The sequence below is a fragment of the Oncorhynchus nerka genome, linkage group LG9b, assembly GCF_034236695.1.
Source record: "Oncorhynchus nerka isolate Pitt River linkage group LG9b, Oner_Uvic_2.0, whole genome shotgun sequence".
In the NCBI taxonomy this organism is placed as follows: Eukaryota; Metazoa; Chordata; class Actinopteri; order Salmoniformes; family Salmonidae; genus Oncorhynchus; species Oncorhynchus nerka.
In genome coordinates, this window is record NC_088424.1 from 22,428,047 (window position 1) to 22,441,892 (window position 13,846).

Sequence of the window (13,846 nt, forward strand, 5' to 3'; positions counted from 1 at the left end):
CTTTAATGGCTGTGATAGGAGAAAAGTCGTTACACCACAACATTGTAGTTACTCCACAATACTAACCTAATTGACAGAGTGAAAAGAAGGAATCCTGTACAGATCTTTTTTAAATTTTCCAAAACATGCGTCCTGTTTGCAACAAGTCACTAAAGTAATACTGCCAAAAAGTGGCAAAGCAATGACCTTTTTGTCCTGAATAGAAAGTGTTATGTTTGGGGCAAATCCAATGCCACACATTACTGAGTACCACTCTCCATATTTTCAAGCATAGTGGTGGCTGCATCATGTTATGGGTATGCTTGCAATCGTTAACGACTGGGGAGTTTTTCAAGATAAAAAATAAATGGAATGGAGACAATCACAGACCAAATCCTAGAGGAGAACATGCTTTAGTCTGTTTTCCACCAGAGATGAATTCAACATTCAGTAGGACAATAACCTAAAACACAACGCTTACCAAGAAGACAGTTAATGTTCTTGAGTCACAGAATTACAGTTTTGACTTAAATCTGCTGAAAATCCATGGCAATGCCTGAAAATGGTTGTCTAGCAATGATCAACAACCAATTTGACAAATCTTGAAGAATTTTGAAAAGAACAATGGGCAAATGTTGCACAATCCAGGTGTTGTAAGTCTTAGAGACTTACCAGAAAGACTCACAGCTTTAATTGTTGCTAAAGGTGCTTCTACAAGTATTGTTTTCACATTGTCATTTTCACGTTGTCATTATGCCTTCAGAAAGTATTCATACCTTGACTATACCTCTTGACTTATTCCACATTTTGTTGTGTTACAGCCTGAATTGAAAATGGATTCCATTTTGAATTCAGGCTGCAACACAACAAAATGTGGAATAATTCAAGGGGTATGATTACTTTCTGAAGGCACTGTACATGCAAATACAGAATGAAGGTGTGGAAAGAATAGTTCAGATGTAAATATTGATTGAAAGATGCTGTGTGAGGTTGAAGAAATCATGTTCAGTAGTTAAAAAAAATGTATTCATGTTTTTTGTGAATGTTTTGTAGATACTCTATTGAGTGGAAGAGGCCTGTGGACGGCTGCTTTGACATTGATACTGTGGAAGGGACCATCTCCACCACCGAGATGTTGGACAGAGAGAGTAATAGGCAGCACAATATCTTTGTTGTGGCCACTAAAGTTAGTAAGTATAGGACAAAGGGTAAATATGTACAGTATATAATATGTGTTAATATACACTGAGTGTACAAAACATTAGGATATTGAATTGCACCCCCTTTAGCCCTCAGAACAGACTCAATTCATCGAGGCATGGACTCTACAAGATGTTGAAAGTGTTCCACAGGGACGCTGGTCCATGTTGACTCCAATGCTTTCAACAGTTTTGTCATGTTGGCTGGATGGTCTTTGGGTGGTGGACCATTCTTTTTTTGTAAGATGTGTTTATTATTTTATAAACAATACCAAATGTACACACACAAACAATATTTACAAACATCAACTACATCACACCTGCCCAGACCAACTAGCACACATCCCCATCTCTAGCGCCCATGGCCTGTGTAAGAATATTTTGAAGATAAATACACAACGCAGAGGACGAGAGGTCAATAGAGGACTAAAAGTCAAAGGAGTACTAACAACTAATGGAAATAGGGTTTTTCTGTAACATGGGATTAAGGATTAATGGGTCAGAGACATGGGATGAATTTCAGTCTGGGACTCATATCTACATGGCAAGTTATCATTGGTCCAAATTGTTTATACATTGAACCTGAAATAGGATACTTGTTATTTGGCCAATGGCCTAGTTTTATTACAAGGAATTCTAATTGGTCAACCACAGGCTAGGGCTGGGTTATAAAGTACACCCTGTCTCTTTGTTCTGTGGAGAGAATCACTGAAGAGAATCACTGAGGACAGGGGAGAATGAACATCTACCTCTCAGCATAACATCTATGATTCGTCCTCTTTGAATAAACCTATTTTACTCTTCCTGATTTGCTTTGGGGTCTGTGGTTTTGAACAGTAACATTAACTGCTAACACCTGAAACTGCACCATTTTGATTCTCTTAGTAACCCACATACTTTCTATATTTAAATAATAAATGATTAGATTTTTCCATTCTGTTAATAATGGTGGATTGATTGATTTCCAAGTTTTTAGTCTATATTTTTTAAACATAGATCTTCAATAATGTTCCAACCGGAGAATTCCTTTGTCTGTAGAATTGCAATGGAGCTCAAGCTAACTACCACGTGAACGTGCGTGGTCAGCTCATACCACTCTGGCAGACCTCTGACTCATTCCCCTCTCATTCGCCCCCACTTCACAGTAGAAGCATCAAAAAAGGTTCTAAAGACTGTTGACATCTAGTGGAAGCCTTAGAAAGTGCAATTTGACCCCATAGACACTGTCTATTCGATAGGCAAAGAGTTGAAAAACGACAAAGATTTCCCACTTCCTGGTTAGATTTTCTTCTCAGGTTTTTGCCTGCCATATGAGTTCTGTTATACTCACAGACATCATTCAAACAGTTTTAGAAACTTCAGAGTGTTTTCTATCAAGATCTACTAATAATATGCATATATTAGCAACTGGGCCTGAGTAGCATACAGTTTACTCTGGGCACCTTATTCATCCAAGCTACTCAATACTGCCCCCAGCTGTAACAAGTTTTTTAATATGAGTGATGAGGAGAATCATCCAAACTATCGTGTATCTCAATATACCCCCACATACCATGTCTTGAAATATGCAGACAGACAGATTGAAAGTACGTTTACATTGTAATACTTCTGACAGCCAACTTTCTAGCTCTGTCCACAACTTCCGGACTTTATAGCATTCCCAGAAAGCATGGAATATGGAATACTTATTAGATTTACACTTAAGACATGACCCTGCAGTTGTGTTGTGGAATTTCTGAATTTTGTCTCTTGTAAATTCTATATTAGCTTCTACTGGATCAAGCGTTAGTTAAACTTTTAGTTAAACTTAATTTTGTTAGTTATGCTCCAACTTCCCCTACATCTTATGCCAAAACCAGTTATTTTTAAGTTTTGGTTCAAATAGTTAATGTTTTTTTCTAAGAGATTGTCAGTTGGATATGCTCTCTGCAAGGTTTTGTATATTCTTCCTTATCAAATGAACATAATTTCCTTACTCACGTAAGATTCCCTCAAGGTTGCTCTAATGTCCAAGATATTTCCTGTTACCAAGTCATTTACAGTTTCTATGCATTTATGGTTTCTATGGTTAACCATTCTTGATATACACGGGAAAAACCCAGCAGCGTTGCAGTTCTTGACACATTCAAACTGGTGCGCCTGGCACCTACAACCATACCCCGTTTAAAGGCACTTACATCTTTTGTATTTCCCATTCACCCTCTGAATAGCACATATACACAATCCATGTCCAAATGGTCTAAACTGTCTAAATTGTCTAGAATCAGTTGTGCCTTTAAAATCATAATGAACAAGACGGGTGCCCTGATCCTAGATCAATCAGTACTTCTCTGAGACGCTTGTGAATAAGGGTCCTGGTGCAAGTAATTTGGGAAGAGATTGCACAAAGCAGGCCATACCGTAGTCTACAGACACACACAGGGTTCCATACTTGTGGCACCATCTAGTGAAATTGACTGATGCTTACAGTAAAGCAGCTCAACCGATTCAATGAACTAAATGCTATTTTTCCTCTGAAAGAGCAGTTTATTGAATGGGAATCTTTTCAATGGATTTTTACAAATTCATTAGCATTATTAGAAAATCACACAATACAATCAACACATATTATTCATTTCTTATAATTTGACTGTGCAGCCATTTGTTTTTCTATGAAAACATGTTATTATTTGTCAATGACTCTATTTTCAAGTATTCTCATGTTATTTCATTGTCAATTTCATATTACTTGTATGAGGCCTGCAGTTTAAAGCGTAAACAGACAGTGTCACTGTTACATCTTTCATCAAGCTACTGTACACATAACACTGTTTCTTTTACAAAGCAGTTCAGACATGAGAGAAAGGGCTTTTGCAATGCTCACTCATTTGTGATGCTCACTGAGGTCCACTATGTGCATGGTGTATTTATTATGTGTTGTATGATTACTGTTTTCTTTGATTCTGCAGACAACCCTCTCCTATCCAACAAGGTCACAGTCACAGTCAATGTGCTGGATGTCAACGAGTTCCCTCCGGAGCTCACCATTCTCTTTGACACGTTTGTCTGTGAAAATGCAAAAGTAGGCCAGGCAAGAACAGCTCCTTTGTGATAAAGGTTGTGTGTGTGTGTGTGTGTGTGTGTGTGTGTGTGTGTGTGTGTGTGTGTGTGTGTGTGTGTGTGTGTGTGTGTGTGTGTGTGTGAGAAATATAATAATTGTGATAATTGTCTCTCCACTTGTTTCTGGGCATATACTGTAGTTTAAAGCTCTTTGTGCTTTACCAGGTAATTCAGACCATCAATGCTACGGACAAGGATCTTCCCACTGTTGGACAGAAGTTCTTCTTCAAGTCCCCCAGGGAAATCAGAAACAGGAATTTCACTGTGCGAGACTTTGGAAGTAAGCCATATTTTTTTTTCTTCAGAGAAATAAAGGAACAGATAAAAGAGAGCAAGAGATGGAGAGAATGTGAAGGAGGGGACAGAGAAAGAGATGGAGTGAGAGAACGGAGAGAAAGAGGGAAAGAGAGAGTTGAAGAGAGAGTCTCTGAAAGTCTCTATTACGATGCCATGCCAGTGACTCGCTTCAAATCTGCTTTCTTGATACTAGCTCCCTACAATATCCACAAACAATTGGTATTGAATTAATAGATGTTCAGGGTTTTTTGTCACATGCCAGGGTGGAATTTTCTACTTTTTGCTAACCCCTACAGCCTTCCCACCTCACCATCCTCCGTTAGTATTTTTCTAACACAGTAACACATAAATACCAGAGCTGATTCAGAGAGACAGAGGCGCTCATGGCCATCGCAGCAAACAGGCACAAGGTGTGCTATAATGGCTCCTACCTTGTCAAATGAGATATTCGTCCAGCCAGGCAGAGGGAATGCTGTGTGACAGAGTCAGTTCACCACCACTATCCTGGTGCTAGAGACGAGGCAAGGCACATCGACACGTCGTCTCTGTAAAAACACAAGGCCTGTGTTTTATTTTTTTTGTACATGCTAAGTACTCACCATCACCTTATTTCAAATAAGGCACTGGAAAACTGACATTCTAGATACAGTTGAAGTCGGAAGTTTACATACACCTTAGCCAAATACATTTAAACTCAGCTTTTCACAACTCCTAACATTTAACCCTAGTAACAATTCCCTGTCTTAGGTCAGTTAGGATCACCTTATTCACTTTATCACTTTATTTTAAGAATGTGAAATGTCAGAATAATAGTAGAGAGAATGATTTATTTCAGCTTTTATTTCTTTCATCACATTCCCAGTGGGTCAGAAGTTTACATACACTCAATTAGTATTTGGTAGCATTGCCTTTAAATTGTTTAACTTGGGTCAAACATCTCGAGTAGCCTTCGACAAGCTTCCCACAATAAGCTGGTTGAATTTTGGCCTATTCCTCCTGACAGAGCTAATGTAACTGAATCAGGTTTGTAGGCCTCCTTGATCGCACACGCTTTTTCAGTTCTGACCACACACTTTTTATAGGATTGAGGTCAGGGCTTTGTGGCCACTCCAATACCTTGACTTTGTTGTCCTTAAGCCATTTTGTCACAACTTTGGAAGTATGCTTGGGGTCATTGTTCATTTGGAAGACCCATTTGTGAACAAGCTTTAACTTCCTGACTGATGTCTTGAGATGTTGCTTCAATATATCCACATAATTTTCATTTTTAATGATGCCTTCTATTATGTGATGTGCACCAGTCCCTCCTGTAGCAAAGCACCCCCACAACATGATGCTGCCACCCTCGTGCTTCACGGTTGGGATGGTGTTCTTCGGCTTGCAAGCATCCCCCTTTTTCTCCAAACATAACGATGGTCATTATGGCCAAACAGTTCTATTTTTGTTTCATCAGACCAGAGGACATTTCTCCAAAAAGTACGATCTTTGTCCCCATATGCAGTGGCAAACCGTAGTTATGGCGCTCATCCCAATCAAAGCTCTACTCTGTCCTGGCACCCCAATGGTGGAACTAGCTTCCCTCTGATGCTACGACAGCAGAGTCCCTGCCCATCTTCTGAAAACAAAACATGTGCACTTGTCTTTTCCTACTAGCACCGACTTTTCTGAAAAATGTACTTACTACAACTGTGATACCTAGCTCGGGGGGCCCAGTCTAAGGCACTGAAACTCAGTGTTGGAGACGTCACTACAGATCCTGGTTTGTTTCCAGGCTGTATCACAACCGTCCGTGATTGGGAGTGCCATAGGGCGGCGCACAATTGGCCCAGCATTGTCCAGGTTAGGGTTTGGTAGGCCGTCATTGTAAAGAAGAATTTGTTCTTAACTGACTTGCCTAGTTAAATAAAGGATAAATAAAAAATAAAAAAGCTATCTTAAGATGAATGCACTAAGTGTAAATTGCTTTGGATAAGAGCATCTGCTAAATTACTTAAATGTAAATGTGACTATGTAAATACATGTAAGTACTCTCTGTTGCATCGCGGGTGAACACTCTTTGATGATCCCTCATTTGGTTTTTAGACAACACTGCGGGGACAGTGACCACACGTATAGGGTTCCAGACTAAATTGATTGATTGATTTATTGATTTAAGACATGTAGGGTTAATGGTTGTGTCATTTTGTTTCCAGACAACACAGCAGGGATAGTGACCAAGCGTGTGGGGTTCCAGAGGCGGGTCCAGGAGTACTACGTGGTGCCTGTGGTGGTGGAGGACAGTGGCTACCCAGCCCAGAGCAGCACCGGCACCCTCACTGTCCGCGTGTGTGCCTGTGAGACCGACGGTTCCCTCCTGTCCTGCACGGCAGAAGCAGTCTTTCTACCAGTGGGTCTCAGCACCGGGGCAGTGATGGCCATTTTACTGTGCATGGTCATACTCCTGGGTAAGTCATGTCTGTCAGTCAGAGATTGTAGTGTAGAAACACAGTATTTCTGAACGTACAGTATACAGAGTATTATTTCCATTTGACACCCACCTTGGCGATGATAAATAGCAATAATGTCAATAACGGCTTCCTCCAAGTGTTAATTACCTGCTATAGACTGGAAATGTACATTATCATAATGTTAATGTGTACAATTCTACACTAGGGGGAGCTGAAGTCCTAACATACAGTAATGTTATTAAATTGACCGTTACAATTTTAAAAATGGCCCTTGAAACAATCCCATAATCATACTTGTAGGTCGATTTAGCTCACTTATCTTGGTCCATCAATTACTCCCTACTTTCTCCTACTAAAGTATAATATCTTACTATTGAATAACATAACATAGTGAGCACTAAAGTAGTGTGGAGTAAACTGCTGTGTTGTACTCTCTACTGTCTGCCACTGGGAGGGTGGAAGAGAGAGGGAGGGAGAAGGAGAGATGAAAGCATTGTGAAACAGCCTTTCATCCTGTCTGACTGCTGCCTCAGAACAATAGTGACAGATGGCATATCAGAAATGGATCACGGCTGGCCTCAGGCTGTGATTCCTTTAAGTTCTCCTGCTGAAAAAAAGAATGGCTGAAGAAAAGAGGAAATTAACTAATGGCTCCTCACACATGACATCCCACTGTCTTTCTTCCCATTGCCTCCTACAGTACCTTGAAAAGCTCTTGAAATGCACGTCACTGTATATTTTCACTGCAGTACATCTATGTATGGAGACGATAAAATGGTGGGTGTGGTGCGCCTGTTTCTTTTGTATTGTATTGATCGTGGTGCGCTTGTTTCTTTTGTATTGTATTGATCGTGGTGCGCTTGTTTCTTTTGTATTGTAGTGATCGTGGTGCTCTACGTAGGCCTGAGACGGCAGAAGAAGAGGGAGACATTGATGTCGTCCAAGGAGGACATCCGGGACAACGTGGTCCACTATGACGTCGAGGGGGGAGGCGAGGAGGACACCCACGCCTTCGACATGGGCACGCTGAGGAACACCAAGGCCATAAAGGAGAACATGCTCCGCCGGGGCACAGGGTCATGGTCAGATGTCACCACTCAAACTGAGATCAATGGGTCAACCCCTACCACAGAAGGCAGCACTAACATCATCAGGGACTATATTCACCAGCGTCTCCAGGAGAACCACCTGAGTTTCTCTGCTCCCCCGTATGACTCGCTGGCTACATACGCCTACGAGGGGGATGGGTCAGTGGCAGAGTCGCTGAGCTCCATCGAGTCATGGACGGTGGACGGCCGTGAGGACTTCAGATACCTCAGCGAGTGGGGGCCGTCCTTCAAAACTCTGGTGGGGATATTAGACAAAGACAAAGCAGCTCCTCCCACTGCGGAAGTGGAGGAGAGTTGAGAGTACTTGTAAAGACAGGAATGACAGAAAAGACTATTTGATTTGCAAAAGTTGTTTTACTTTTATAGTACTTTTATAGACAATGGGAATAAAATACAAGCCGTTCACTTAAGTTTTTATCTTTATTTTTTTTAGTTTTGTGGTGGTTGTTATTGTTGTTTGTTTTTAGGTTAAAATAAACTTGACAAGCTATCAAAGTGCCTCGGGAACTGCTCTGATGTTTATCTAACTACAGAATCTACAAGATGTCTTTATTGTAAGAATGTAATAATCTATTGAAAAGAGACACCTCATCCATGCTCACATAGGCCAGATCCACTCACCCACTTGAGCTAAACCGGGGCTTTAGACCATAATCATCACAGCCTTTCAAAAGCATGCAGCTGTGAACTACAGTATTGTACAATAATCTTTACTTAAACCCTTGTCCATGGATTCTGATGAGCTAGCCAGAATTAAAGGTGGTGCTAATCACAATAGGCAAATTGTTTCTGTCGAAATCAAGATCCAACCAATGCTCTTGTTTGTCTTGTTCATCTGCAAGGAGCTACAAGCTTTCATCCCCTTTCATTCTTGTCAAATTAAATATCAAGTGATTTTTAAATGTCAACTGCAGTGGCATATTTTATTGTAATGCGATTCTCGCATTAATTATGCTAAAGACTGTAAGGATAAGACGACTATCTTGAAAATGATAAGCTTTCTAGTTCACCATACTCCAAATGGTTTAAACACTTAGATGTTTACATTTCGTCATTTGACTTTACAGAAAAGTAAACAGGGTAGGATCAGACCGTTTCAGAGGATTATTTGATTTGTTCATCTATGTTGATCCACATTAACCTCTTCAATATATGTTGATCCACATTAACCTCTTCAATATATGTTGATCCACATTAACCTCTTCAATATATGTTGATCCACATTAACCTCTTCAATATATGTTGATCTACATAACCTCTTCAATATATGTTGATCCACATTAACCTCTTCAATATATGTTGATCCACATTAACCTCTTCAATATATGTTGATCCACATTAACCTCTTCAATATATGTTGATCCACATTAACCTCTTCAATATATGTTGATCCACATTAACCTCTTCAATATATGTTGATCCACATTAACCTCTTCAATATATGTTGATCCACATTAACCTCTTCAATATATGTTGATCTACTTGAAAGCATACATTAACATAGAACATTGTATCCCTTTGAGTTTTGCTTCATATACTGTATGTTGCGATAATACATTAACACACACTCCTTGAGTAGGCAAGTTATTTATTCTTCTCACGTGCATTAGCATGTGTGTCATTTGTCGAAGGAAGCAAATAGATTATGAACCTAAAAGTCGCACCTTGAAGGTGACGAAGGAATATATAATTCCATTTATATTGTGCATGTAAAAGCAACATAAATCATTTTTAAGTGTGAGGCTCATCAAACATCCAATATCAACACAGAGTGTTATTCTACTCCCAGAGAACAACGTTGCATGTTGACCCTAATAAACTAATGTCATCATACTAAATCAATATTATGTTATTCACATCTACAGCAGTAACCCACAGCCCCCAGGCCAGAAGCACCTCTGGAAGTGAGAACATGGATGAAGACATCATCCTCATCAGGCTGCTAAGCTACTGGTATCCCACTGCATAGTATCATGTTCCTTGCTCACATGCTGGGGCCTAAATTGGCCAATCTAATTCAGTGCAAAGACATATTAATTAATTCCCTTTCCCCCAATACTATACTACAAGCAGAGCTCTAGATTTACCCTGTTTTATTTATGCAGTTGAAATGGCATATTCTGAGCAATTCCCTTCTCTTTTATTTAACCATTAGTCTGAGACCAAGGTTTCTGTCACAGATGAGCCCTGCATCACATCAATACATATCAAAATACATTATACACATCATTATACACATCAATACATATCAATAAACATTATGCACACCATTATACACATCATTATACACATCAATACATATCAAAATACATTATACACATCATTATACATATCAATAAACATTATGCACACCATTATACACATCATTATACACGTCAATACACATCAAAGCAAAACACGATCATAGAAAACAAACACATTTTTCAGTAAATGGTCAATAAGTCTTGTTGAATTGCCCTAGAGGCAGCAATTCATCAAATTTTTGAGAGCCTTGGAGATTATTCCATAAGTCTCTCAGTGGAGTTCGAAGGGATCTCCAAATTTCGCCATCCCTGAGACTGAGTGTGGTATCTCGTACATCTGTAAGATAACAATGAAGTAAGGTACGGCGGAGGTTTACGCAGGAGGGCTTTATAAACAAAAAGAATGCAATGCCTTGATCAATGAGACCTCAGAGAGGGCCAGTGTACTTTCTAATACAGAATGCAGTGATGTGTACTGAACCTATCGCCTGTAATAAGTGTTGTGTGCTATGATAAACAGCTGCATTCATTTACAGTGGCTTGCGAAAGTATTCACCCCCCTTGGCATTTTTCATATTTTGTTTCATTACAACCTGTAATTTAAATGTATTTTTATTTGGATTTCATGTAATGGACATACACAAAATAGTCAAAATTGGTGAAGTGAAAGTAAAAATATAACTTGTTTAAAAATATTAGGACAAATAAAAAACGGGAAAGTGGTGTGTGCATATGAATTCACCCCCTTTGCTATGAAGCCCCTAAATAAGATCTGGTGCAACCAATTACCGTCAGAAGTCACATAATTAGTTAAATAAAGTCCATCTGTGTGCAATCTAAGTGTCACATGATCTGTCACATGATCTCAGTATATATACACCTGTTCTGAAAGGCCCCAGAGTCTGCAACACCACTAAGCAAGGGGCTCCACCAAGCAAGCGGCACTATGAAGACCAAGGAGCTCTCCAAACAGGGTTGGGTTACAAAAAATATCTGGAATTTTGAACATCCCACGGAGCATCATTAAATACATTATTAAAAATGGAAAGAATATGGCACCACAACAAACCTGCCAAGAGAGGGCCGCCCATCAAAACTCACAGACTATGCAAGGAGGGCATTAATCAGAGAGGCAACAAAGAGACCAAAGATAACCTTGAAGGAACTGCAATGCTCCACAGTGGAGATTGGAGTATCTCTCCATAGGACCATTTTAAGCCATACACTCCACAGAGCTGGGCTTTACAGAAGAGTGGCCAGAAAAAAGCCATTGCTTAACTTCTCTAGGGTTGGGGGTAGCATTTGGAATTTTGGATGAAAAGGGTTCCCAAATTAAACTGCCTTCTACTCAGGCCCAGAAGATAGGATATGCATATTGATTTGGATAGATTTGGTAGATTTGGATAGAAAACACTTTTCCAAAACTGTTAAAAGTGTCTGTGAGTATAACAGAACTGATTTGGCAGGCAAAAACCTGAGAAAAATACATTCAGGAAGTAGGATTTATTTTGTTGTTGTAGTTTTCTATTCAATGTCATTACAGTATCCATTGACTTAGAACAAATTGCAGTTATGCCTTCTATGCCTTCCACTAGAAGTCAACAGTGTTTAGAAATTGTTTCAGGCTTGTATTCTGAAAAAGGAGGGAGTAAGAGCAGTCTGATTGAGTGGATCCTGCCGTGTCACAGAGCTTTTTCATGCGTGCGACCGAGAGAGTGCCTTTCTTGTTTACCTTTTATATTGACGACATTATTGTCCGGTTGAAATATTATCGATTATGTAGGCTAAAAACAACCTGATGATTGAATATAAACATTGTTTGACATGTTTCTATGAACTTTACGGATACAATTTGTATTTTCTTTCTGCCTGTTTTGACTGCGTTTGAGCCTGTGGATTGCTGAAGAAAACGCGTGAACAAAACGGAGGTTTTCGGATATAAAGAGAGACTTTATCGAACAAAAGGAACATTTATTGAATAAATTAATGTCTTCTGAGTGCAACCATATGAAGATCATCAAAGGTAAGTGATTAATTTTATCTCTATTTCTGACTTGTGTAACTCTTCTACTTGTCTGGTTACTGTTTGTAATGATTTGCCTGTTGGGCTCTGTTCTCAAGTAATTGTAAGGTATGCCTTTTCCGTAAAGCATTTTTTAAATCTGACACCGTGGTTGGATTCACAAGAAGTTCATCTTTAAACCTACGTAAAATAGTTGTATCTTTTCTGAATTGTTATAATGAGTATTTCTGTATTTCTGCTCTGCAATCTCACTGGATGTTGGCCAGGTGGGACGCTGGCGTCCCACATACCCTAGAGAGGTTAAAGAAAAAAATAAGCAAACACGTTTGGTGTTCGCCAAAATGCATGGGGGAGACTCCCCAAACATATGGAAGAAGGATTCTAATCAGATGAGATTAAAATTGAGCTTTTTGGCCATCAAGGAAAACGCTATGTCTGGCGCACACCCAACACCTCTCATCACCCCAAGAACACCATCCCCACAGTGATGCATGGTGGTGGAAGCATCATGCTGTGGGGATGTTTTTCACTGGTCAGAAGTGAAGGAATGATAGATGGCACTAAATACAGGAAAATTATTAAGGGAAACCTGTTTTAGTCTTCCAGAGATCTGAGACTGGGATGGAGGTTTGCCTTCCAGCAGGACAATGACCCTTAGCATATAGCTAAAGCAACACTCAAGTGGTTTAAGGGGAAACATTTAAATGTCTTGGAATTTAAATGGCCTAGTCCATGCCAAGACCTCAATCCAATTGAAAATCTGTGATATGACATAAAAATTGCTGTACACCAGCGGAACCCATCTAACTTGAAGGAGCTGGAGCAGGTTTGCCTTGAAGGGAACACACTAAATGTGTTGGGTAAGGCATCATGAAATGTAATGTTGTGTAGTATTTTAAACTGTATGTAACTTATGTTTAGACTGTATGTCTTATGTTGCTGGACCCCAGGAAGAGTAATGAGGATCCATAATAAATACAATTCAATACAGGTGTACAGTATGTAAAAAATTGCAGATTGACTAACATTGTTTATATAGACAGTACAGGACCTAAATTCCTGTGGGACACCTTTCGTAGTATCAAGGAAACCTGATTTCTTTTTTTTAAGAAACTTGATTTAAGAAAAAGAACACATTGTGTCCTGCCTGTCAAGTCATTTTCAAACCAATTACATGACGCCTGATCCATAAAGATTACAGACAATCTTTGAATCAAAAAAGAGTGGTCAACAGTATTGAAAGTCTTCGATAAGTCAATTAAGAGGGCAGCACAGTGCATCCTCCTATCCATACCCTTTACCACGTAATTTAACACCAAGGTTGGAGCAGAGGTGGTGCTATGACCCGGCCTGAAACCAGACTGGTGAACACAGAATACAGCTCGTAGCTAGGAAGGATCTAAGCTGACAGTTGATTAGGCAAGACAATTTTGAGATAGGTCAATAATTA

General features: G+C 39.5%; 1 protein-coding gene across 1 annotated transcript in view; it reads left to right on the forward strand.

Annotated features, from left to right (window-relative positions):
* Window positions 1-8,987, forward strand: part of LOC115113951 (cadherin-12-like) — a 33,302-nt gene extending 24,315 nt beyond the window's left edge. The window contains exons 8-12 of the mRNA XM_029641886.2: window positions 1,033-1,169; window positions 4,127-4,248; window positions 4,443-4,557; window positions 6,767-7,018; window positions 7,902-8,987. Coding sequence (XP_029497746.1) covers window positions 1,033-1,169; window positions 4,127-4,248; window positions 4,443-4,557; window positions 6,767-7,018; window positions 7,902-8,428 — 1,153 coding nt within the window. The 3' untranslated portion in view covers window positions 8,429-8,987. The remainder of the gene's footprint in view (window positions 1-1,032; window positions 1,170-4,126; window positions 4,249-4,442; window positions 4,558-6,766; window positions 7,019-7,901) is intronic.
* Window positions 8,988-13,846: the final 4,859 nt, after the last annotated feature.